The following is a 23,979-nucleotide window of genomic DNA, read 5'->3' on the forward strand; positions in this document are numbered from 1 at the left end:
GAGACTGGCAAATGTGAATTGGTTATTGAAGAAAGGGTGAGCAGTTATCAGGGAAAAGGTTCAAGGTTTGTGTATATTAAGGAGAACCAGATGTGCTGGCCAGCCACAGACTTACTAAGGATAGATTAGTCAACTGAGTGTGGAGGAGGAACACAGCAGGTCAGGCAGCATCAGAGGAGCAGGATAGTAGACGTTTCGGGTCAAGACCCTTCGTCGGGGCCCTGATAAAGGGTCCTGACCCAAAGCATTGACTTCCCTGCTCCTCTGATACTGCCTGACCTGCTGTGTTCCTGCAGCTCCACACTGCATTGACTCTGACTTCAGCATCTGCAGTTCTTGCTATCTCCAAAAGAGAGATTAAATTTGGCTAACTTAACTGAATTTTTTTATGAAGGTTGATGAGGGGAATTCAATGGATGCTGTTTTTATAAAATTTAAGAAAGCGTTTGACAAAGTAACACATAAAGACTGAGTAACTAAATTGAAGCTCATGGAATATGACAATCAGTACAAGCTTCACTAAACAGATTGGTTTTGGGACAGAAAACTGTGAGTCATGGTAAATGGGCGATTGACAGACTCGAAGGCGGTAAACAGTGTCCTGTTCTTTCCTCTCATTAGATGTTGGCATTGCTAGCTGGGCTAGCATTTACTGCCCATCCTTGATTGCCATGGAGAAGGAGGTGGTGAGCTGCCTTCTTGAACTGCTACTGTCCTTGGGGTGCAGGGACACAGAACTGTTAGGAGGGGAGTTCCAGCAACATTGAACAGGCATTTAGACAGACACATGAACAGGCAGGAAATAGAGATTCAGATCATGAGCAGCAGATGGGATTAGTTTAGAATGGCAAAATGATTGGATGGACAGAGTGGGCTGTTCCTGTGCTGAATTGTTCTATGTTCTATTTTGACCTAGATATAATGAAGGAACAGTGATATAGTGGAGGCAGCACAGAAAAGGTTCAGAGGGCGATCCTGGGTATAGATGTATTTTCTTAGGAGGGGAGGTTGGACCTGTACTCATTGGAGTTTAGAAGAATGAGGGGAAACTTTACAGAAATTTATAAGTTTCTCTGGAGACATGCCAGGGTAGATGCAGAAAGGTTGTTTTCCTCGTGTGGGAGTTTAGGATCAGAGATTATCATCTAAGAAAAGGGGTTTGCCTATTTAAGGCAGAGATGAAGTGGAATTTCTTCTAGCAGAGGGTAGTGAATCTGTAGAATTCCTTACCTCAAAGGGTGGTTGAGGCTGGGTCATTCAGTATATTCAAGGATAAGATAGAGAAATCTTTGATCTGGGAGGAAATCAAGGATTATGGGGAAAAGACAGGAAATTGAAGTTGAGGATTATAAGATCAATCATGAATTGATTGAACGGTCAAGCAGTATGGATAGACTAAATGGCCTACTTCTGCTCCTGTGTCTTATAGTTCCAGGTCAGAATGATGAAAGATTGATGGTGGTTTCTCCATGTATCCACTACCCTGATTTTTTTTAGCTTCAGTGCTCGGATCATAAATTACTGGGATATTGGAATACATTGGAATACTATAGGATATCGATAAGCTAGCAGTACCCAGACAACTGGCAGGAAGAATGTAATATAGAAAGAGAGACATAGAGATATAGGGTGTAATGGGGTGTGTAGGCAAGGAGACTTTCTATGGTGGTGGTACCGTGCAGCTCGCTGCCGATGAGGACGGCAGAATTTGAGAAGCAAATGACATCAACAGAAAATTGCACTTGATGACTGGACTGGACTATGGAGAGCTGGCATGCTCTCTATGGGCAGAATGCTCTCCATTTGTGCCATTATTTTATTCGTAAGTTACTCCCCAATACCTGTCCTTCGAGTAATTTACCCACAAGTCTTTCCCTCTAATAGCTTTAGGTCTCTGTTCCTGACTTTTTAAGAACACATTTGAATGCGGAATCCCCTTAAAGACCCTTGGGACACCACACAAGGGACCAGCTGCCTGAACCCAGTCACACTGTCACTCGAAGGGCCAGTCTACCTTCTCTAATCTTCACTGGTTGGGGGATCTTGTGCCTCAGAATGGAATTATAATCAAATCAACAAGAGATTCTCTCCTGGTCACAAGAATTCACTCACCATAACTTGATTCTGATTGCTCCTCATCTTCAGGCTCACTGTCTCCCTCCAGGTCACCCTTCAGTAACCGATGAATCCTCACAGCTTCCATCCAGGGGACACCACCCAGGTCTGAGGGAGCTTGTGCATTTTCCTCATCTTCTTCATCTTCCTCCTCCTCTTCATCATCTTCCATCTCATACTCAGAGCTGCTGCAACTAAACCAAAAGAGAAACTTTTGCAAGCAATTGTATGGCCAGTTTTTGAACACAACTCAAAGGCCAGTAGATAAATCTACACAGTATACAGGAAATCTAACAAACTCACAACTGTCAGAAGAGTGAGGCACACAACTGGACTTTAGCATCAAAAGCACAATTTCCACTTTTGCAGATGATACAGAAATTTTGGGATGCGGAGAGAGTGCGAATACTGAGAAGGACTGTAACAACTCTCATGGGAATGTTAACAAACTTGCAGAATGGACAAATATTTAGCTAATGAATTTCAACACAGAAATGTGAGGTTGCATGTCTCAGTAAGTAGAACAGGAAAGCCACATTACTTAGGTGTGTGTCTTGGTAGTGGTAGCGTGGAGGAACAAAGAAATGTTGGAGTGTAAATCAATCTACTAATCAATAGAACTTGTGTGCAGGTTATTAAGCCCATAACAAAAACAAACTAAGCAGTAATATTTGTTTTTAAAGGGTTAAATTTGAAAGAAGGGAAGTTGTTTTTGCCAAACCTGTACCGTGGTTAGAACACTACATGCACATATGGCTGCCATAGAAAGGACATAGTGGCACTTGGTGGGTGCAAATAAAATTTGCATGAATAAATAAATCAGTAAAGGATTAAGAGGTTGGGTCCCTCTTAAATAGTTTTAAGGTAAGGAGCAGAAGGTTTAGAGGGGAGGGGAGGAAAACATTTTCATGCAGAGGGTGGCGGGAATCTGGAACTCACTGCATGTAAGGGTGGTAGAGGCAGAAACCCTCGTAACGTTTTAGTATTCAGATGTGCATTTTGATACTAAAGCACACAAGACAAGTTACGTGATTGTTATTGTTCGGCACAAACAATGAGCTGAAGGGCTTTTTTCTGTCCTGCAGATGTCTATGTCTCTAAACGGCAGCCAGACAGAGTGAGACAAAGTCAGAAACAACGAAACAGGAACCAGACAGAGTGAGAGACAGTGAGAAACAACCAAACAAGAACCAGACAGCATGAGATACAGTCAGAAACTACTGAACAAAAAACAGGCAGGGTGAGCCACAGTTAGACAAAACTAAACAGGAAACCAGACAAGGTGAGACACAGTCAGACAAAACTAAACAGGAAGCCAGACAGGGTGAGACATAGTCTGACACAACCAAACAGGAACCAGACAGGATGAGAGACAGTCAGACTAACCAAACAAAAACCATATAGGGTGAGTCAAACAGAACCAAACAGGGAGAAACACAGTTAAGCACAACTACACAGGAATCAGGCAAGGTGAAACAGAGTTAGACACAACTAAACAGGAACCAGACAGGGTGAGACACAGTCAGAAATGACTAAATCAGAATCACACAGGATGAGTTATGATCAGAAACCACTAAACAGAAACCAGACAGTGGAAGAGATGGTCAGAAATAACTAAACAGGAAACCAGACAGCATGAGACTCAGTCAGAAATATCTAAATAGGAACCAAACGGGGTGAGATACAGTCAGAAACAACAAAACAAGAAACAGACATAAACAGAAGGAACTGAGCCTATCAAATTTGAATTACACCACCATTGATAGCTGGGCCTTTGGTTTCTGAGATCCTTAGCACTGGAATTCTCTTCCTAAATCTCTCTCCTTCTCCCTTCAGGCACTCAATTTCCTTTTATAATTTGCAGATCATCTGATCTACTATCTTCTTGGCTCAGTGTTATACATGTCAATTGCTCTTGTGAAGCATCTTGGGATGTTTTAATTGTAAAACACAATCAGACACAACTTAAGTCAGGCATAACAGATAAAATAATACAGGAATTAGGCACAAGCAGACAGCAGCAGACAAAAAGTAGCCACAAACACACAGGACCAGACAGGAATTAAACACAATCAGATAGGAATAAAACACAATTAGATAGTACCAGACAGGAATTAGACACAACCAAGCAACACTGTCCGTAACTGGATAGGAATCTCAGACAGGAATTAGATAATGACCAGACAGCACCAGACATAACCTGACAAAAATCAGACACAACTAGACAGCATCAGGCAGAAATTAGACCAAACCAGACAGGAAGTAGACACAGAGATAGCAGGAACTACAGATGCTGGAGAATCTGAAATATAGCCAGACACAACCAGACAATACCAGACAGGAATTAGACACAACCAGAAAGCATCAGTCATGACAAGGCAGGCATGAGATAGCCTCAGATATGATCAGATTCCAAAGGCCAGGAGCAGGTGGCACCATACATGAATTAGACAACCTGACAACAAGGCAGGAATTAGACACAGCAGACAGGAATTAGACACAATCAGACTGCACAAGACAAGAATCAGACAAAACCAAACAGGAATTAGATAGAAGGGGATAGTGGGGTAATGGTGATGGTGATGGTGATGGTGATGTCAATGTCCCTTGACTAGGAATCCAGAGGGTCAGGCTAATGTCCTGGGGACAAAGGTTCAAATCCCACAGCACCTCATGGAACTTAAATTCAATTGATTAATTGAAAGCTCATCTCAGCAGTGGTGCTGTGAAGCTGCCATCTTTTCTTTGGGGCAACTCAGTGGTTAGCACTGCTGCCTCACAGCATCAGGGACCCGGGTTCAATTCCACCCTTGGGTGACTGTCAGTGTGCAGTTTGCACATTCTCCCAGTGTGTGAATGGGTTTCCGCCAGGTGCTTTGATTTACTCCCACAGTTCAAAAATGTGCAACTTAGATGGATTGGCCATGTTAAATTACCCATAATGTTCAGAGATGTGTAGGTTAGCTGCGTTTGCCATGGGAAATGCAGGATTACAGGGATAAGGTAGGGGATGGGGATGGGATGTTCTTTGGAGGGTCGGTGTGGACTCGTTGGGTCAAATGGCCAGTTTCCACACTGTAGGGATTCTCTGATTCTAACCAGGCAGTACCAGATGTGACTAGGCAGAAATGAGATAATCTCAGACAGAAGTTAGAAACAGACAGTACCAAACTGTAATTAGACACAACCTGACACATGGAGACAGGCATTCAATACAACAAGACAGGAATGAGACACAGCCAGACAGAACCAGATTGGAATTAGACACAGCCAGACAGGAAATAAACATAATCAGAAAGCATTAGACAGGAATGAGACAATACCAGAAAATACCAAGTCATGACCAGACAGCACCTAACAGGAATTAGATACAACCAGACAGCACCATACAGATATGACTGGCAAGAAAGAGATAGCCTCAGGTATGATCTGATGCAGAAGGGCAGGTACAGGTAGGAATTGTCAGAAATTACACACAATCAGACAGGAATCAGACACAACTAACCAGCACCAAGCAGGAAACATATACAATCAGACAGGGATTAGACAAACCAGACAGAAAATAGATAAAACTGGACAACATAAGATATGACTGGCATGAAATAATCTCAGACGGGAATTAGACACAACCAGCCCACACAAGGTAGGAATTAGACACAACTAGACATTACTCAGATATGACTGGGCAAGAATGAGAAAATCTCAGACAGGAATGAGGCATAACCAGACAGTAGGACAGGAATTAGAAATATGCAGACAGTACCAGACAGGAACTAGACATAACGATGAGCGAGACTGGTAGAGGGATCCAGAAGGTTGTGCTGAAGGAGCGTCAGCCCTTGAGCTTGTGTAATAGTTTTGAGATTCTTGCTCCATGTGTGGATGACAGCAGGGGGTGTAGTGAGGATGAGCAAACTGACCATAGCGCCATTGGCCATGGAGCCATTCAAGAGGGGGGATAAAGGGAAATGAAATTTAACTGGGGATTGTATAGTCATGGGAATAGACACTGTTCTCTGTGGCCAGGAGTGAGGGTCCTGAAGGCTGTGTTGCATACCTGGATTCAGGATATCTCATCTGGGCTGCAGAGGACTTGGTGTGGGAGGAGAAAGATTGAGTTATTGTGATCCATGTAGGTAGCAATGATACAGATAGAAAAAAGAAAGAGGTTGTATTGAGGGACTATGAGTAGCTAGTGGCTAAACTGAAAATCAGAGACAAAAAGATATTAATCTCTGGATTACTACCTGAGCCATGAGCAAATTGGCACAGGGTCAACAAGATTAAAGAGATGAATGTGTAGCTCAAAGTTCGGGGAGGGAGAAACAGTTCAAATTCACGGAATATTGGCACCAGTACTGGGGAAGGAGGGAGCTGTTCCAATGGGACAGGCTCCATCTGAAACATACTGGGACCAGAGTCCTGGAGAATCATGTAATTAGGGCTGTGGATTGGGATTTAAATTGAATAGTGGAGGAGGGAGGTGGGGGTGGGGGGAAAGTTGCATGGAAAATTAAGGCAAAAGTTAAATGGGTATGGGGGTGGCGGTGGGGAATGGGGGTAGAGCTCGGCAAAGGTTATTAGTTTCCAGAACAATTATTAAGACAGATAGTATGGAAAAACTCAGGAATCTATCATCTGAGAAGGGCACAACTATGAGAAGGTGGGGGGAGTCAACGTAAGGCTGATGTGTTGTGATGTGTTTAAATGCACGCATTATACAAAACAAGGTATACGAAATTGTAGTACAGATTGAATTGACTGGTACAATGTTGTGGGTATCACAGAGACATGGCTGCAAAGGAATCAGGGCTGGGGAGTAAATATCCAAGGATACACGTAACTATTCAAAGGATGGGCAGACGGGGCAGAGATGTCTTATTAGTAAGAAATGAAATTAAATTGATAACAATAAGTGATATAGAGTTGAAAGGTATAGAATCTTTGTGGATAGATTTGAGGAACTGCAAATGAAATAAAAGGCCCTAATGGGAGCTATGTACAGCCTGCTAGTGGTTAGTACACAGGAAAGAAAATAAATCAGGATAGAAAAGGGATGTGAGAAAGGCACTATTACAATATTCATGGGGGACTTCAATATGCAGGTGGGCTGGGAAAATTAAGTTGGTAGTGGATCCCAAGGAAAGAAATGTGCAGAATGTCCACAAGATAGTTTTTGGAGTAGCTTGTGATAGAGCCCACTAGGGAACAGACAATTCTGGATTTGGTGATGTGTAATAAGGCAGACTTGATTAGGGAGATGAAGGTGAAGGAACTCCTAGGGGGCAGTTACCATAATATGATATAATTCACCCTGCAGTTTGGGAGGGAGAAGCTGGAATCAAATGTAACTGTCTTATAATTGAGTAAAAGTAACTACAAAGACATGGGGAAGGAGCTGGCCAGAGCTGATTGAAAGGAGAGGCTAGCATGGAAGATGATGCAGCAGCAATGGCAGGAGTTTCTGGGGGCATTTCAGGAAGCATAGCAGAAGTTCATCCTAAGGAAGAGACATACTAAGGGGAGGATGAGGCAACCATGTCCGACAAGGGAAGTCAGGGACAGCATAAAAGTGAAAAGGAATGCATATAATGTGGTGAAGATTAGTGGGAAGCCAGAGGATTGGGAAGCCTTTAAAAATCAGATGTTAACTAAAAAACCTACAAGGGATCAGAAGCTGAAATATGTAAGTAGCAATATAAAGGATGATTGCAAGAGTTTTCTATGTATAAAAGGTAAGAGAGGCAAGAATGGATATTGAATCGCTGGAAAATAAGGCTGAAGATGTAGTAATGGCGATCAAAGAAATGGTGGAGAAGCTGAATAGGTACTTTGCACACTTGGTTTAGCACACTTGGCTGGACAACTGGTTTGCAAAGCAGTGTGATACCAACAGCATGTGTTCAATTTGCACTCTGGCTGGGGTTACCATGAAGGACTCTCCTTCTCAACCTCTCACCTCTCCTATAGTGTGGTGGCCCTCAGATTAAATCATCACCAGTCATCTCTCACTAATGAGAGAGCAGCTGTATGGTCTAGTAAGGTGACTTGACTTGCCATCAGTTCTCACAGTGGATAACACCAATAATATATCAGAACTTCAAGAGAGTCAGGGGGTAGAGATGAGTATAGTGGCCTCAACTAAGGAGTAGATGAAGGGAAGTTGAAAGATCTGAAGATGGATAACTCACCCAGACCACATGGACTATACACCAGGGTTCTGAAGGAAATAGCTGAGGAGATTGTAGGGGCATTGGGGGTGATCTGTCAGGAATCACTGGAGTCAGGGAGCGTCCCAAAGGACTGGAAAATGGTTAATGTAACATCCCTGTTTAAGAAGGGAGGGAGGCAGAACACGAGAAATTACAAGCCAGTTAGCCTGAATTTGCTTACTGGTAAGATTTTAGAGCCCATAAATAAGCATGAAATTGCAGAGTACTTGGAAGTGCATGGTAGAATAGGACTGAGTCAGCACGGTTTCATCAGGGGGAGGACATGCTTGACAAATCTGTTAGAATTCTTTGAGGAGGTAACAAGCAAGTTTGACAAACGCCAGCCAGTAGACAGGATCTATCTGGATATCTAAAAGGCTTTTGACGATGTGTCACACAGCAGGCTCCTAAATAAGATTAGAAACCATGGTGTTTAGGCCAAGGCACTGACATGGATATAGATTTGCTGACTGGCAGAAGGCAGAGAGTAGGGAAAACAGGGACTTTTTCAGGTTGGCAGCCAGTGACTAATGGATTTCCTCAGGGGTCTGTGTTAAGACCACAACTATTCACATTATACATTAATAATCTGTATGAAGGAACTGAGGGCGTTGTTGTTAAGTTTGCAGATGGCACAAAGATAGGTGGAAGGAGACCCTAGGAGGACTTTGATGAGCTAGGAGAGTGGGCAAAGAAATAGGAGATGGAATATAACGTGAGAAAGTGTGAGGTTATGCACTTTGGTAGACTATCGTCTAAATGGGGAAAATCATCAGAAATTGGAAGCACAAAAAAGCTTGGGAGTCCTAGTTCAGGATTCTCTTACGGTTAACATGCAGGCTCAGTTGGCAGTGAGAGAGGCAAATGCAATGTTAGCATTCATTTCAAGAAGACTAGAATACAAAAGCAGGAATGTACTGCTGAGGCTGTACAAGGCTCTGGTCAGACAGTAATTGGAATATTGCGAGCAGGTTTGGGCCCCATATCTGAGGAAGGATGCGATGGCCTTGGAGGGTGTTCCAGAGGGGGTTTACAAGAATAATCTCTGGGATGAAAGGCTTGTCACATGAGGAGTGATTGAGGATTCTGGGTCTGTACTCAATGGATTTTAGAAGGATGAGGGGCGGATCTGACTGAAACTTAGAATACTGAGAAGCCTGGATAGAGTGAATGTGGAGACATTTACTCTACTGGGAGAAACTAGGACCTGACCGTGCAGTTTCAGAGTGAAAGAATGACATTTTAGAACTGAGATGAGGGATTTCTTCAGCCAGAGGGTGGTGACTCTGTGGAACGAATTTCTGCAGAAGACTGCAGAGGCTAAATTATTGAGTATATTTAAGACAGATTGGTAATTGAGACTTGATTGGTGAGGGGGGAGAATGGTATTGTGAGACACACCAACCATGATGAAATAGTGGAGCAAACTTAGTGGGCTGAATCGCTAAATTCTGCTCCTACATCTTATGGTCTTATTGTCTTAACTAGACAGCACCAGACAGAAATTAGACACAAGCAGACAGGACCAGATATGACTAGGCAGGAATGAGATAGCCTCAATTATGATCAGATTCCAAAAGGCAGCAGCAGGTCATAGGGCTGACCCTTTGGTCCAGCTCGTCAATGCTGACTACATATCCTGATGAATCTAGTCCCATTTGCCAGCATTTGGCCCATATCCCTCTAAACCCTACCTATTCATATACCCATCCAGATGACTTTTAAATGTTATAATTGTACCAGCCTCCACCACTGCCTCTGGCAGCTCATTCCACACACGCACCACCTTCTGCGTGAAAAAATTGCCCCTTAGGTGCCTTTTAAATCTTTCCCCTCTCACCTTAAACCTATATCCTCTAGTTTTTGACTCACCCACCCCAGGGAAAATTGTCTATTTACCCTATCCATGCCCCTCATGGTTTTATAAACCTCTATAAGGTCACTTCTCAGCCTTTTGACACTCCAGGGAAAATAGCTCCAGCCTATTCATCCTTTCCCTACAGCTTAAACCTTCCAATCCTGGCAACATTTTTTTTTCTATTCATTTGTGGGATGAGGGTGTCGCTGGCTGGCCAGCATTTATTGCCCATCCCAAGTTGCTCTTGAGAAGGTGGTGGTGAGCTGCCTTCTTCAACTGCTGCAGTCCACCAGCTGTAGGTTGACCCACAATGCTATTAGGGAGGTAATTCCAGGATTTTGACCCAGCAACAGTGAAGGAACGGTGATATGTTTCCAAGTCAGGATGGCAAGTGGCTTGGAGGGGTACTTGGAGGTGGTGGTGTTCCCATATGTCTGCTGTCCTTGTCCTTCTGGATGGAAGTGGTCATGGGGTTTGGAAGGTGCTGTCTGAGGATCTTTGGTGAACTTCTGCAGTGCATCTCGTAGGTAGTACACACAGCTGCTACTGAGCGTCGGTGGTGGAGGGAGTGGATGCTTGTGATTGTAGTGCCAATCAATCCGGCTGCTTTGTCCAGGATGGTGTCAAGCTTCTCGAGTGTTGTTGGGGCTGCACTCAACCAAGCAAGTGGGGAGTATTCCACCACACTCCTGACTTGTGCCTTGTAGATGGCTGGCAGGCATTGAGGAGTCAAGAGTTGAGTTACTTGTCGCAGTATTCCTAGCTTCTGACCTGCTCTTTCACAGAATCCCTACAGTATGGAAACAGGCCCTTCGGCCCCACAAGTCCACACCGACCCTCAAACATCCCATCCAAATCCATTCCCCCAATAATCCACCTAATGAATGCTACGGGCAATTTAGCATGGCCAATCCACCTAGCCTTGCACATCTTTTGAACCGTGGGAGGAAACCGGAGCACCCGGAGGAAACCCGCGTAGACATAGGGAGAACGTGCAAACTCCATACTGACAGTCACCTGAGGGTGGAATCGAACCTGGGTCCCTGCCGCTGTGAGCCAGCAGTGCTAACCACTGAGTGACCGTGCCGCCCCTTTTTTCTAAAAAGTTGCCTTTTAGGTCCCTTTTATATGCTTCCCCTCTCTTGTTAAACTTATATCCTCTAGTTTTGGACTTCCCCACCCCAGGAAAATACCTTGCCTATTTCATAGAAAAACCGACAGGGACGGAAACACACAAGTCTTTAAACTGCCACCAACAACACGCAAAAGCACGGAACCCCTGTTGGGGAATGCACGAGTGACGTGCTGAAGGGTGTAGGTACCCTGTATCTGAGGCGAAGGGAGCGCGTCTAGATAGCCTTAATGTAAACCCGCCAAGTTGGGAGCGAAAGACCTGCGCCTGCATCGCCGGTTTCGTTTCTCGTGGCAAGACAGTATGCCAGAACCCTCTGTCTGACCAAGCTCCCGACGACGCGATGCCGTCAGGCGGCACAACCGGACTTGGTGTGGCTCCCTTCGTATATCACCGACCGATCGGCACTGCTGATGAGACGGTGGCCGAGTTTGCGAAGGAAAGAGCAAGCTCGCCCGTCCACGTTCATTCCGGGTGGACTTGGCAAACGGAAATTTGTTTGCATGTGACGGACGGAAACCTCCTGCCCGTGCAGGTAGGCGCCCAGCTGGGGGTCGAGACGAAGGCTCCAGGCCTCCTACCCTGAGAGCTCTCCTGCTGGCCGAGCGCTGAAGCTCAAGAGATGGAAGGGGTGTACACCTGCCCCCGGCCGATACTGATCCTTTCGCAGGTTCACCTATGGAAACCTTGTTTACGACTTTTACTTCCTCCAGATACTCAAGTTTGATCGTCTTCTCAGCGCTTCGCCAGGGGCCGTGCCTGGCTCCAGTGGGGCCGATCCGATGGCCTCACTAAACCATCCAATCGGTAGTAGTGACGGGCGGTGTGTACTTGTAGTCACTGCGTTTATGTGGTGAGTCAGTTGATTTTCTGGTCAATGATAACCCCCAGGACGTTGATAGTGTGGGACTCAGTAATGGTAACACCATTGAATATCACGGGGTGGTGGTTAGATTGTCTCTTATTGGTGATGGTCATAACCTGGCATTTGTGTGGCGCAAATGTCACTTGCCATTTGTCAGCCCAAGCCTGGATATTGTCCATATCTTGTTGCATTTGAACACGGACTGCTTCAGTATCTAAGGAGTCACAAATGGTGCTGAACATTGTGCAATCATCGGTGAACATCTGCACTTCTGATCTTATGACGGAGGAAGGTCATTGATGAAGCAGCTGAAGATGGTTGGGCCAAGGATACTACCCTGAGGAACTTCTGCAGAGATGTCCTGGAGCTGAGATGATTGACCTCCAAAACCACGACTATTTTCCTATGTGTCAGTTATGACTCCAACCACTGGAGAATTTGCCCCCTGATATCCATTGATTCCAGTTTTGCTTGGGCTCCTTGATGTCACACTTGGTCAAATACGGCCTTGATGTCAAGGGCTGTCACTCTCACCTCACCTCTGGAATTCAGCTCTTTTGTCCATGTTTGAACGAAGGCTGTAATGAGGTCAGGAGCTGAGTGGCCCTGGTGGAACCCAAACTGGGCGTCACTGAGCAGGTTATTGTTGAGCAGGTGCTGCTTGATATGCTGTTGATGACGCCTTCCAACACTTGTAACATCCTTGTAAATCTTTTCTGAACCCTTTCATTGTTCACAACATCCTTCCTATAGCAGGTGGCTAGAACTGCACACAGTATTCCAAAAGTGGACTAACCAATGTGCTGTACAGTCAAAACATGACCTCTCAACTCCTATACTCAATGCACTGTCCAATAAAGGTAAGTGTACCAAATGCCTTCTTCACTATCCTATCTACCTGTGACTTCACTTTCAAGGAACTATGAACTTGCACTTCAAAGTCTCTTTCTTCAGCAACACTCCCTAGGACCTTACCATTAAGTATCTAAGTCCTGCCCTGATTTGCCTATTCAAAATCCAGCACCTCACGATTATCTAAATTAAACTCCATCTGCCACTCCTCGGCTCATTGGCCCATCTGAGCAAGATCCTGTTGTACTCTGAGGTAACCTTCTTTGCTGTCCACTATGCCTCCAATTTTGGTGTCATCTGCAAACTTACTAACCATACTTCCTCTGTTCTCATCCAAATCATTTATATGGATGATGAGAAGCAGTGGACCCAGCACAGATCCTTGTGGCACACCACAGGTCACAGGTCTCCAGTCTGAAAAGCAACCCTTCACCACCACCCTCTGTCTTCTACCTTTGACCTAGTTCTGTATCCAAATAGCTAGTTCTCCCTGTATTCCATATGATCTAACATTGCTAACTAGTCTACCATGAGGAACCTTACTGAACCGACAGGAACTAGACTCAACCAGGCAGAAACCTTAAGTGAACAGGCAGAGTTGTACAGGACTAGAACATTCTCAGGCATGGCCCAATAGAACTAGACAGGGTCAAACAAAGACGCAATGTTCTTTTCAACTCAATTTATTGTCAACACATAAAAGGAATGATAGGGAGCCTCCAATGAACAACCATTTATATTTATGAAGCATCTCTAACGGAATGAAATGTCGCAACGTGATACAAAGGAACATTATGAAATAAAATCTGGCACCAAGTCATATAAAGGTTATTAGGTAAGATGACCAAAAGTTTATTTTTAAGGAAGTCCAAAGGAGGAGAAACAGGGAGATAGAGAAACAAATATTGCTTTTTCTGGCTGTTTATAGCTCAGGGGATGGCGAGTCTACTCCATCTCCAAGATTCATAACCAAATGACCATTTCAATAAATATGGTCTGAAAGATATGGCAGAGATGGTGGTGTGCCACAAATATTTTGCAATCTTGACACTAGGTCTGCAGTTACTGCAACTTCGACTCAAGAGCTGCAGACATCGTGGGGCATCAGCAGAGAGGAGAGTTGTCATATGCTGGAAGACAGCTGTTAGCATAGAGCATAGAACAGTACAGCACAAGAACAGTTTCTTTGGCCCACCATGTCTGTGCCAACCATGATGCCATTCCAAACTAATCCCATCTTCCTACACTTGGTCCATATCCCTCTATTTACACTTGTTCACATGTCTATCTAAATGCATCTCGAACTTTGCTATTGTATCCGCTTCTACCACCTCCCTTGATAGTGTGTTCCAGTCACCTAACAACCTCTGCATAAAAAACTTTCCTGTCACATCTCTTTTAAACTTTCACCCTCTCACCTTAAAGCTATGCCTCCTAGTATTTGACATTTCCACCCTGGGAAAGAAGCTCTGACTATCCGTGCTATTCATGCCTCTCATAATATTATACGCTTCTGTCAAGTCACCCCTCAGACTCCGATGCTCTAGCGAAAACAATCCAACTTTGTCCAACCTCTCCATATAGCTAATACACCTCCAATCTAGATGACATCCTATTGAACCTCTTTTGCACTTCCTACTATGTCTGGACACGATGTCAAATGTGACCTAACTAATGTCTTATACAGATGCAACATGACTTTCAAACTTTTACATTCAATATCCCAACTGATGAAGCATGCCATATGCCTTCCTTACCACCTTATTCATTTGTGTTGCCACTTTCAGGGAGCTATGGATTTGGACTCCAAGATCCCTCTGTATATCAATGCTCCAAAGGGTCCTACCATTTACTGTATACTTTCCTCTTGCATTTGACCTCCCAAAACGCATCGCTTAACAGTTGTCTGAATTAAACTCCATTTACCATTTTTCTGCCCAATTTTCCAACTGATATATATCCTGTTGTTTATTTTGATATCCTTCCCTACTAACCATGGCTCCACCAATTTTCATGTCCTCTGCAAACTTACCAATCAAACCACCTACATTTTCAAGCAGAGATAGTAGGAACTGCAGATGTTGGAGAATCTGAGATAACAAGGTGTAGAGCTGGATGAACACAGCAGGCCAAGCAGCATCAGAGGAGCAGGAAGGCTGACGTTTCGGGCCGAGACCCTTCTTCAGAAATGGGGGAGGGGAAGGGGGTTCTGAAATAAATAGGGAGAGAGGGGGAGGCGGATAGAAGATAGATAGAGGAGAAGATAGGTGGAGAGGAGACAGACAGGTCAAAGAGGCGGGGATGGAGCCAGTAAAGGTCAGTGTAGGTGGGGAGGTAGGGAGGAGATAGGTCAGTCCAGGGAGGACGGACAGGTCAAGGAGGCGGGATGAGGTTAGTAGGTAGGAGATGGGGGTGGGGCTTGAGGTGGGAGGAGGGGATAGGTGGGAGGAAGGACAGGTTAGGGAGGCGGGGACGAGCTGAGTTGGTTTTGGGATGCGGTAGGGGGAGGGGAGATTTTGAAGCTTGTGACATCCACATTGATACCATTGGGCTGCAGGGTTCCCAAGCGGAATATGTGTTGCTGTTCCTGCAACCTTTGGGTGGCATCGTTGTGGCACTGCAGGAGGCCCAGGACGGACATATCTTCTGCGGAATGGGAGGGGGAGTTGAAATGGTTCGCAACTGGGAGGTGCAGTTGTTTAGTGTGAACCGAGCATAGGTGTTCTGTAAAGTGGTCCCCAAGCCTCCGCTTGGTGTCCCCGATATAGAGGAGGCCACAACAGGAACAGCTGAACGCCATCGACACCGCTGCTGATGCCACCGCCTCCATTTCTGAGGCCAACACCATAGACAATGAGGATGCACCTACCGTCACTGCTGCTGCCGCCTCCTACCCCTCTCTGCCCACTGCCGACAATGCTCCGTCCACTACCGATGCCGATGCAACTCCGCCCACTGCCGACGCCAATGTCGCTCCGCCCACCGCCTCCACAGCCAGCAGCTCCAGAGAAGACAGTAGCACCCAGCCCTGCCGAGTCTTCACCATCCCCCCAGACCTCCCCCTTACTGAGGACGAACGGTCAGTCCTCAGTAAAGGGCTCACCTTTGCCCCATCCACCCACACATCAACGAATACCAGTCACGTTTGGACATAGAGCAGTTTTTCCGCCGCCTCTGCCTCCGCGCTTACTTCTTCAACCGTGAACCTAACCTTCCATCTACTGACCCCTTCTCCCACCTCCAACACACCCCCTCCTCCTGGACACCACCCCAAGGCCTCCTACCCTCCCTCGACCTCTTCATCTCCAACTGCTGTCGAGACATCAATCGCCTCAACCTCTCCACCCCTCTCACCCACTCTAACCTCTCCCCGCAGAACGTGCAGCCCTCCGCTCCAATCCCAACCTCACCATAAAGCCCGCAGACAAGGGAGGCGCAGTTGTAGTATGGCACACTGACCTCTACATTGCCGAGGCCAGGCGCCAACTCTCCAACACCTTCTCCTACTGTCCCCTTAATCATGACCCCACCCCCGACCACCAAACCATCATCTCCCAAACCATCCACAACCTCATCACTTCAGGTGACCTCCCACCCACAGCCTCCAACCTCATTGTTCCCCAACCTCGCACCGCCCGCTTCTATCTCCTTCCCAAAATCCACAAACCTGACTGCTCTGGTTGACCAATTGTCTCCGCCTTCTCCTGCCCCACCGAACTTGTCTCCACCTATCTCGACTCCATTTTCTCCCTCTTGGTCCAGGAACTCCCTACCTACGTCCGTGACACCACCCACGCCCTCCACCTCCTCCAGAACTTCCAATTCCCCGGTCCCCAACACCTCATCTTTACCATGGACGTCCAGTCCCTATAGACCTGCATTCCCCATACAGATGGCCTAAAGGCCCTCCGCTTCTTCCTGTCCCACAGGCACGACCAGTCCCCCTCCACTGACACCCTCATCCGCTTAGCCGAACTCATCCTCACCCTCAACAACTTTTCTTTCAATTCCTCCCACTTCCTACAGACAAAGGGGGTGGCCATGAGTACCAGCATGGGCCCAAGCTATGCCCGCCTCTTTGTAGGCTACGTGGAACAATCCCTCTTCCGTACCTAGACTGGCCCTAAACCCCACCTCTTCCTCTGTTACATTGATGACTGTATTGGCGCCTCCTCGTGATCCCACGAGGAGCTCGAACAGTTCATCCACTTCACCAACACCTTCCACCCCAACCTTAAGTTCACCTGGACCATCTCTAATACCTCTCTCTCCCTCCTGGACCTCTCTGGCAACCACCTAGAAACCGATATCCATTTCAAGCCCACCGACTCCCACAGCTACCTAGAATACACCTCCTCCCACCCACCTTCCTGTAAAAATGCCATCCCCTACTCCCAACTCTTTCGCCTCTGCCGCATCTGCTCCCAGGATGAGGCATTCCACTCCCGTTCATCTCAGATGTCCTCGTTCTTCAAGGACCGCAACTTCCCCCGCTCAGTGGTCAAGAACGCCCTCGACCGTGTCTCCTGCACTTCCCGCAACTCATCCCTCACACCCCCTCCCCGCAATAACAACCAAACCAAAATCCCCCTCGTCCTCACGTACCACCCCACCAACCTCCGGATCCAACGCATCATCCTCCGACACTTCCGCCATCTGCAATCCGACCCCACCACCAAAGACATTTTTCCCTCCCCACCCTTATCTGCTTTCCGGAGGGACCACTCTCTCCGTGACTCTCCTGTCCGCTCCACACTCCCCTCCAGCCCCACCACACCTGGCACTTTTCCCTGCCACCGCAGGAAGTGCTACACCTGCTCCTACACCTCCCCCCTCACCCCCATCCCAGGCCCCAAGAAGACTTTCCACCTCAAGCAGATGTTCACCTGCACATCTGCTAATGTGGTATACTGCATCTGCTGTTCCCGTTGTGGCCTCCTCTACCTCGGAGAAACCAAGCGGAGGCTTGGGGACCGCTTTGCAGAACACCTACGCTCGGTTTGCACTAAACAACGAGTGAAATTGGAAAATAAATGTACCAGGTTATACCAATATTTTTGAAAGGCAGGCAGAATGCCAAAGAGGGAGGGGTAATAGCCCTGATAGTAAAGAGTGATATAAAGACAATAAGCAAGGAAGAATCTGGCCTCAGGAGACCATTAATTTCTGGAAATGAGGAATAGCAAGGGGTCAATAATAAAATTGGGAGTAGTGTAGAAAGTCCCCTGACAATAGTTATACTGTTGAGCAGAGAATTTAGCAAGAAATTATTGCAGCTTATAGGAAAGGCAATGTAATAATTATGGAACATTTAAATCTTCCTGTAGACTGGAACAATTAAAATGTCAGGTGTGGTGTGCCAGTCAAAACATTGATACTTATAATGAGGGCTCAAGGAGCCAGCAGTAATATATTAGCATGGATAGAGGATTGTTCAACAAACCGAAAGCAGAAAGTGGACATAAATGGAGCTTTTCAAGTTTACAAATAGTAACTAATGGAGCACAGGGATCAGTGATAGTGCCTCAGCTATTTGCAGTCTATGACAATTTTAGATTAGATAGAGAAATCAGGAGTAATGTCTCTAGGTTTACTGACCACACACAATGCTGCAAGGAAGATGCAACGAGATTGCAAGAAAATACTGAAGGTCAGGTGAGGGGGCAACACAGGGGGCAGATAGATTATAAAGTTGGCAAATGCTAAGTTTGGATGTAGGAGTAAAAACACAGAATATTCTTCAAAAGGTGTGAACCTTGTAAAAGTTGATTTTGGAGAGATATGTAGATACAGAAAACAATTAGGAAAGTAAATGGCATGTTAGCCTTTATTATAAGGGGACTGGAGTACAGGAATAAAGAAGTCTTGCTGCAATTGTACAGGAAAATGATGTGCAGTTCTGCTCCCCACATTTAAGGAAGGATATTTTTGCACTGGAGGTGGTACAGTGAAAGTTCACTAGATTGGTCCCAGGGTTATCCTATGATCAGAGGCTGAGTCCATAAAACCGTAAGACATAGCAGCAGATGTAGACCATTCCATCCATTGAGTCTACTCTGTCATTCAATGAGACCATGACTGATCTGATAATCCTTAACTCCAGTTTCCTACCTTTTGTCTATAACCCTTGATTCCCTCACTGATTAAAACTCTGTACATCTCAGTTTTGAATATCAGTTGGTGGCAACATTCTGAAAGCTTGTGATTTCAAATAAATCTGTTGGACTATAACCTGATGCCGTCTGATTTCTGACATTATTAGGTGAAGGCATTAATTGACCAGTAGTTAATTAGGTCAATAAGATTGCGAGCTCAAAAACATACGTCAGAAGTGTAAATGATGCTACATCCCCTGCACCTGCACTCCCGTCCCCTGGCAGCCTCCCCTAACACTGACCCTTTGCCTAATTCAAATCTTTCCCCCCACATTCTCCTCCTCCTCCCCCGGCACCCACGCTATCCCTCTCCTGACACTCTCCTCCCCTGGCACTCATACGCCGCCCTCTATCGGCATCCACACTCTCCCTACCCCGGCACTCCCCTCCCCCCCCCCCAGCACCCATACTCCCCCTCCTCTGATATGCCCACTCCCCTCCCTTGGAGGCTACACTCCTTCTGCCCAGCACCCCCGACACCTCCTCTCCTCCAAACACACGCCCTCTCCCTGACAACAAGCCTCCCACCTGCCCCAACAACCTATCCCCACATTCTCAGCAGTGATGCCAACCAATACTGCCAATACTGATCCTCTGCCCCAAACAGTCTCCACTCACCTCAAACTCAGTCTCCCCTCCTCACACTCTCTGCACCCCTCATATACGTACTCTGACCCCTCCACACCCTCTGCCCCCAACATACACACACACTGCCTAGCCCCCCTACACACTTTATAATACCCCACCCACTCTCTGATCACCCCCACATTCTCTGCACCACCCCACACACAATCCCTGTGCACCCCATAAACATTGTCCACCAGATGCTCTGCAATACCCCGACACTCTCCACTATCTGGCCAAACACACACCTGTGCTCTTCCAAACTCTCCCCCACAACACTCCGCATCCCCCACCAGACCTTGCCCTCAGATTCTCTGCACTCCCATACCCTCCACAAAATCTCCACATATACTCTGCTCTCCCAACACTTTCTCTGCCCCTGCACCACACACACTTTGCCCATGTCCCACCCGACACATTTTCTACAACCACACCCCTGCAACACACACAAACACAAACACACACAATTTACATAGACACAGACCTGCTATCTGGCTCCTGGCTGATTTGCTGAAATGCACTGCTCAGGTTGTGTTCTGCAAGTGTCTCCTCAGGCACCTCCTGGAGATCTTCCTCACGCTCCAGTGAAACTCGGATATTTTCCAGCTCAATCCTCTCAGGAGTACTGCGTATTCGCTTTGCCTGGCATGGTTCTGCCAGGGCATCAGTAAACGCCACTGGAACAAGAAGAAAAACCTCTTTATAACGAACCAGGTGAAGAGGTGAAAAAGATCACACATGGCTAAATATCTGCTGACATTAAAAGTGCCTCTCTTGGATTAACAGAATTAGGAAGGCGAACAGGAGGAGGGAAGACAGAGTGTCTCAGCTGAATGAGAGAACACACCACAGCACAGAGACCAAAAATCTCAGTCTTGAATATAGTCAATGATGGAGCATCCATAGCTATCTGAAAGACCCATGATCCTGAGTCTTGTGCTCGAGATTCCTCAGTGTGGGGAAACACTTTTCAGTGTCGAACCTGTCAATCCCCTTCTGAATCTAAATTGCTTCATTGAGATCACCTCTCATAAACTCCACAGTATAACAAGCCACTTTACTCAGCTTCTCGTCAACTGTATGACTGCAGCAAGCCTTCTCTATTCCTGTAATCTAATTCCCCATGCAATAAAGGCCAACATGACAGTTACCTTCTGAATTGTTTGCTGTACTTACGTGCTAACTTGAAAATAGCCCATTTTTGCCCATTGTCTACTTGCTGTTCTCTAGCTGCTCCTATGTCTGTGATTAAGCCCAACTCCATGGGCATTCCTGTCTATTAACCTTTTACTTAAATGTAGCTCCCTTTGGGCGCCCTTGGGTACCTTAGTTGCTGCAAAAGTGCTAATAAGTATTGATTTCTTTTTCATAACTGCATGTTGACTTTTGTTGCATATCCTTATGCTCGTATGCAGGTACAGCAGGGAATTAAGGAGTGCAAATAGAATTCTGGCATTTATTGCTAAATGATTATAATATCAAAGTAGAGATGTGCTTTTGCAACTGTACAAAGGATTAGTGAGACCACTTCTGGAGTACTGTGTACAGTTCTGGTCCCCTTACTTGAGGAAGGATATAACTATGTTGGAGGCAGTTCGGAGAAGTTTCACTAGATTAATTCCGGAGGTGAAAGGTTTATTATATGAAGAGTGGTTTAACAGTTCAGGTTTATACTTTTTAGAGTTTAGAAGAATGAGAAGCAATCTATTTGGGGTATATAAGATCCTTAAGGGGGCATGTAGAAGTAAAGCAGATATTTCCTCTTGTGGGGCAAGGAGATGTCATAGTTTTAGGATAAGTGGTGGCAGATTTAAAAAAAAGATGGGGAGGAATTATTTCTCTCAAAGGGTTGTGAATCTGTGGAATTCATTACCTCGGAGTATGGTGAATGCTGTGACACTGGGTAAATTAAAGGAGGAGATAGGAAGGTTTTTAATTAGTAACAGGTTGAAGGGTCATGTGGAGCAGGTAGGAAAATGGAATTGAGGCCAAGATGAGATCAGCTATGATTGTATTAATTGGTGGAGCAGGTTTGAGGAGCTGAATTATCTGCATGCCATGAATCATCTTATGTGCCACATTTTCTCAGGGAATTGTTAAGCCTTCTTTCAGAATTCTTTCAGCTTCTTGCACTTTCCCAATGATCAATGTCAGGCAAACGGGATTGGAGCTACCTGCTTGGACATTCTGATTTGGAAAAGTTGAGATAGAAATACAAACCTTTCTTTTCCCTTTCTCTCATTTACTCCCCATCTCTCTCTCCCTGTATTTTCCTTTCTTTGTATTGTTCCTCCTCTTATCAAAGCCCTCACTGGGTTGTGGGATTTCCCCGGTGCCTTTTGAAGAGTTTGGAATCTCTCACACAACCTCGTGAAAACTCCATTAAAGTCTGGCAACCTGGACACCGAGAAAGAGCTTTCACACAGATACTCCACGTTGGCAAAAGGCCAGGCTTCGCATTCAGGTAAGTCTGACATTACAAATACTGAGCAATGTAGGACAGTGCTCTTCCTGCAGGAGACCCTTCTAAAAGCAGAAACAATTAAAGAAATCATTTGAAATAATACAAGTAATCATGCAGCCAATGAAGTCCAAGCCTCCAGGATGTTAACTCTCCTGATCAAACTTATCATTGCTACATACCAATAGCTAAACCATCTCCCTGCAGCAAAGAAGCAAATGCATCCATCTCTTGTTCAGCAAGCAATCAGAACATCTTGGATTAATCAGATAACTTTCATCTTTTTTGATCACTCTCGCTCCCCTCCTCCCTCCTTCCCCAAATATTCTCTCTACTTCTCTCTCTTCTAGCATTCTTTCTCTGCCTCTTCTCCAATCACTCTCTTGTGCCATCACCCTTACCTGATCTCCTTCACTATTGTTTTTTTTTCTCCTTCTGTCTTCTCCAATCACTCTCTCTCTTTTCTCCTAACATACTCTCTCTGTTCCTTCCACAAGACCAGTTCGTAAACTTGCAGTCATAAGAACAAAAGAGAAGTACACACAGGAACAGGCCCTTCAGCCCTCCAAGCCTGTGCTGATCATCATGCCCTGACTAAAATAAAAAACAAATCTTCTGCCCTTATTTGGTCCATATCCCTCAAATCCCTCCATATTCATGTAACCATCCAGGTACCTTTCAAATGTTGCCAGTCTGTTTGCTTCTGGTAATGCGTTCCAGGCTCCTACCACTCTGTGTGAAAATCTTCCCTCACACATCTCCCTTAAACTTTCCCCCTCTTGCCTTGAACCTGTTCCCCATGTAATTGAAACTTCAACCCTGGGAAAAAGCCTCTTACTATCCACCCTATCTATGCCTCATAATTTTGTAAACCTCTATCAGGTCTCCTCTCAGCCACTATCTTCCCAGTGAAAACAATCCCAGTCTTTTTATCCTTTCCTCATAACCTATGCCTTCGAGACCAGGCAACATCCTGGTGAATCTTCTCTGCGCTCTCTCCAAAGCTTCCAAGTCCTTCTGGTAATGTGGTGATCAAAACTGCACACAACGCTCCTAATGCGGCCTAACAAGGGTTTTATACAGCTGCAATATAGTTTTCCAACTCTTGTACTCCATGCCCTGGCCAATGAAGGCAAGCATGCCATATGCTTTCTTAACCACCTTGGCCACCTGTGTTGCCACTTTTAGGGAACTGTAGACCTGCATGCCCAGATCCATTTGTATGTTAAAGGTTCTGCCATTTACAGTATAATTCAGACCTAAATTTGATCCTCCAAAATGCATCACTTTGCATTTGTCTGGATTAAATTCCATCGGTCATTTCTGAGGCCAAGTCACCAATCTGTCTATATCCTGTTGTATCCTTTCACAATTGTCGGCACCACCAGCAACTCCAAAAATTTTCGTGTCATCAACAAACTTACTAATCAGACCACCCACATTTTCCTCCAGATTATTTATATATATAAAAAGCAACAGAGGACCTAAGACTGATCCCTGTGGAACACCACTTGTTACCCGTATCCATTCTGAAAAACACCCTTCCACCGCTACCCTCTGACTTCTATGACTGAGCCAGTTTTGTATCCATCTAGCCTGCCCATCCTGAATCCCATGTGATTTTAGTATCAATCTGCCATGTGGGACTTTAACAAATGCCTCATTAAAGTTCATATAAACTATATCCACAGCCCTTCCCTAATTA

At 45.6% G+C, this 23,979-nt stretch overlaps 1 protein-coding gene across 1 annotated transcript in view; it reads right to left on the minus strand.

Moving 5' to 3' along the window:
- mical3a (microtubule associated monooxygenase, calponin and LIM domain containing 3a) overlaps positions 1-23,979 on the minus strand; it is a 385,628-nt gene that overhangs the window by 101,414 nt on the left and 260,235 nt on the right. Inside the window, exons 22-23 of the mRNA XM_048607801.1 lie at positions 20,298-20,490; positions 2,113-2,309 (exon numbers count right to left, since the gene is read on the minus strand). Of these exons, the coding sequence (XP_048463758.1) occupies positions 2,113-2,309; positions 20,298-20,490 (390 nt within the window). The remainder of the gene's footprint in view (positions 1-2,112; positions 2,310-20,297; positions 20,491-23,979) is intronic.

The sequence above is a fragment of the Rhincodon typus genome, chromosome 18 (genome assembly GCF_021869965.1).
Source record: "Rhincodon typus isolate 14 chromosome 18, sRhiTyp1.1, whole genome shotgun sequence".
NCBI lineage: Eukaryota > Metazoa > Chordata > Chondrichthyes > Orectolobiformes > Rhincodontidae > Rhincodon > Rhincodon typus.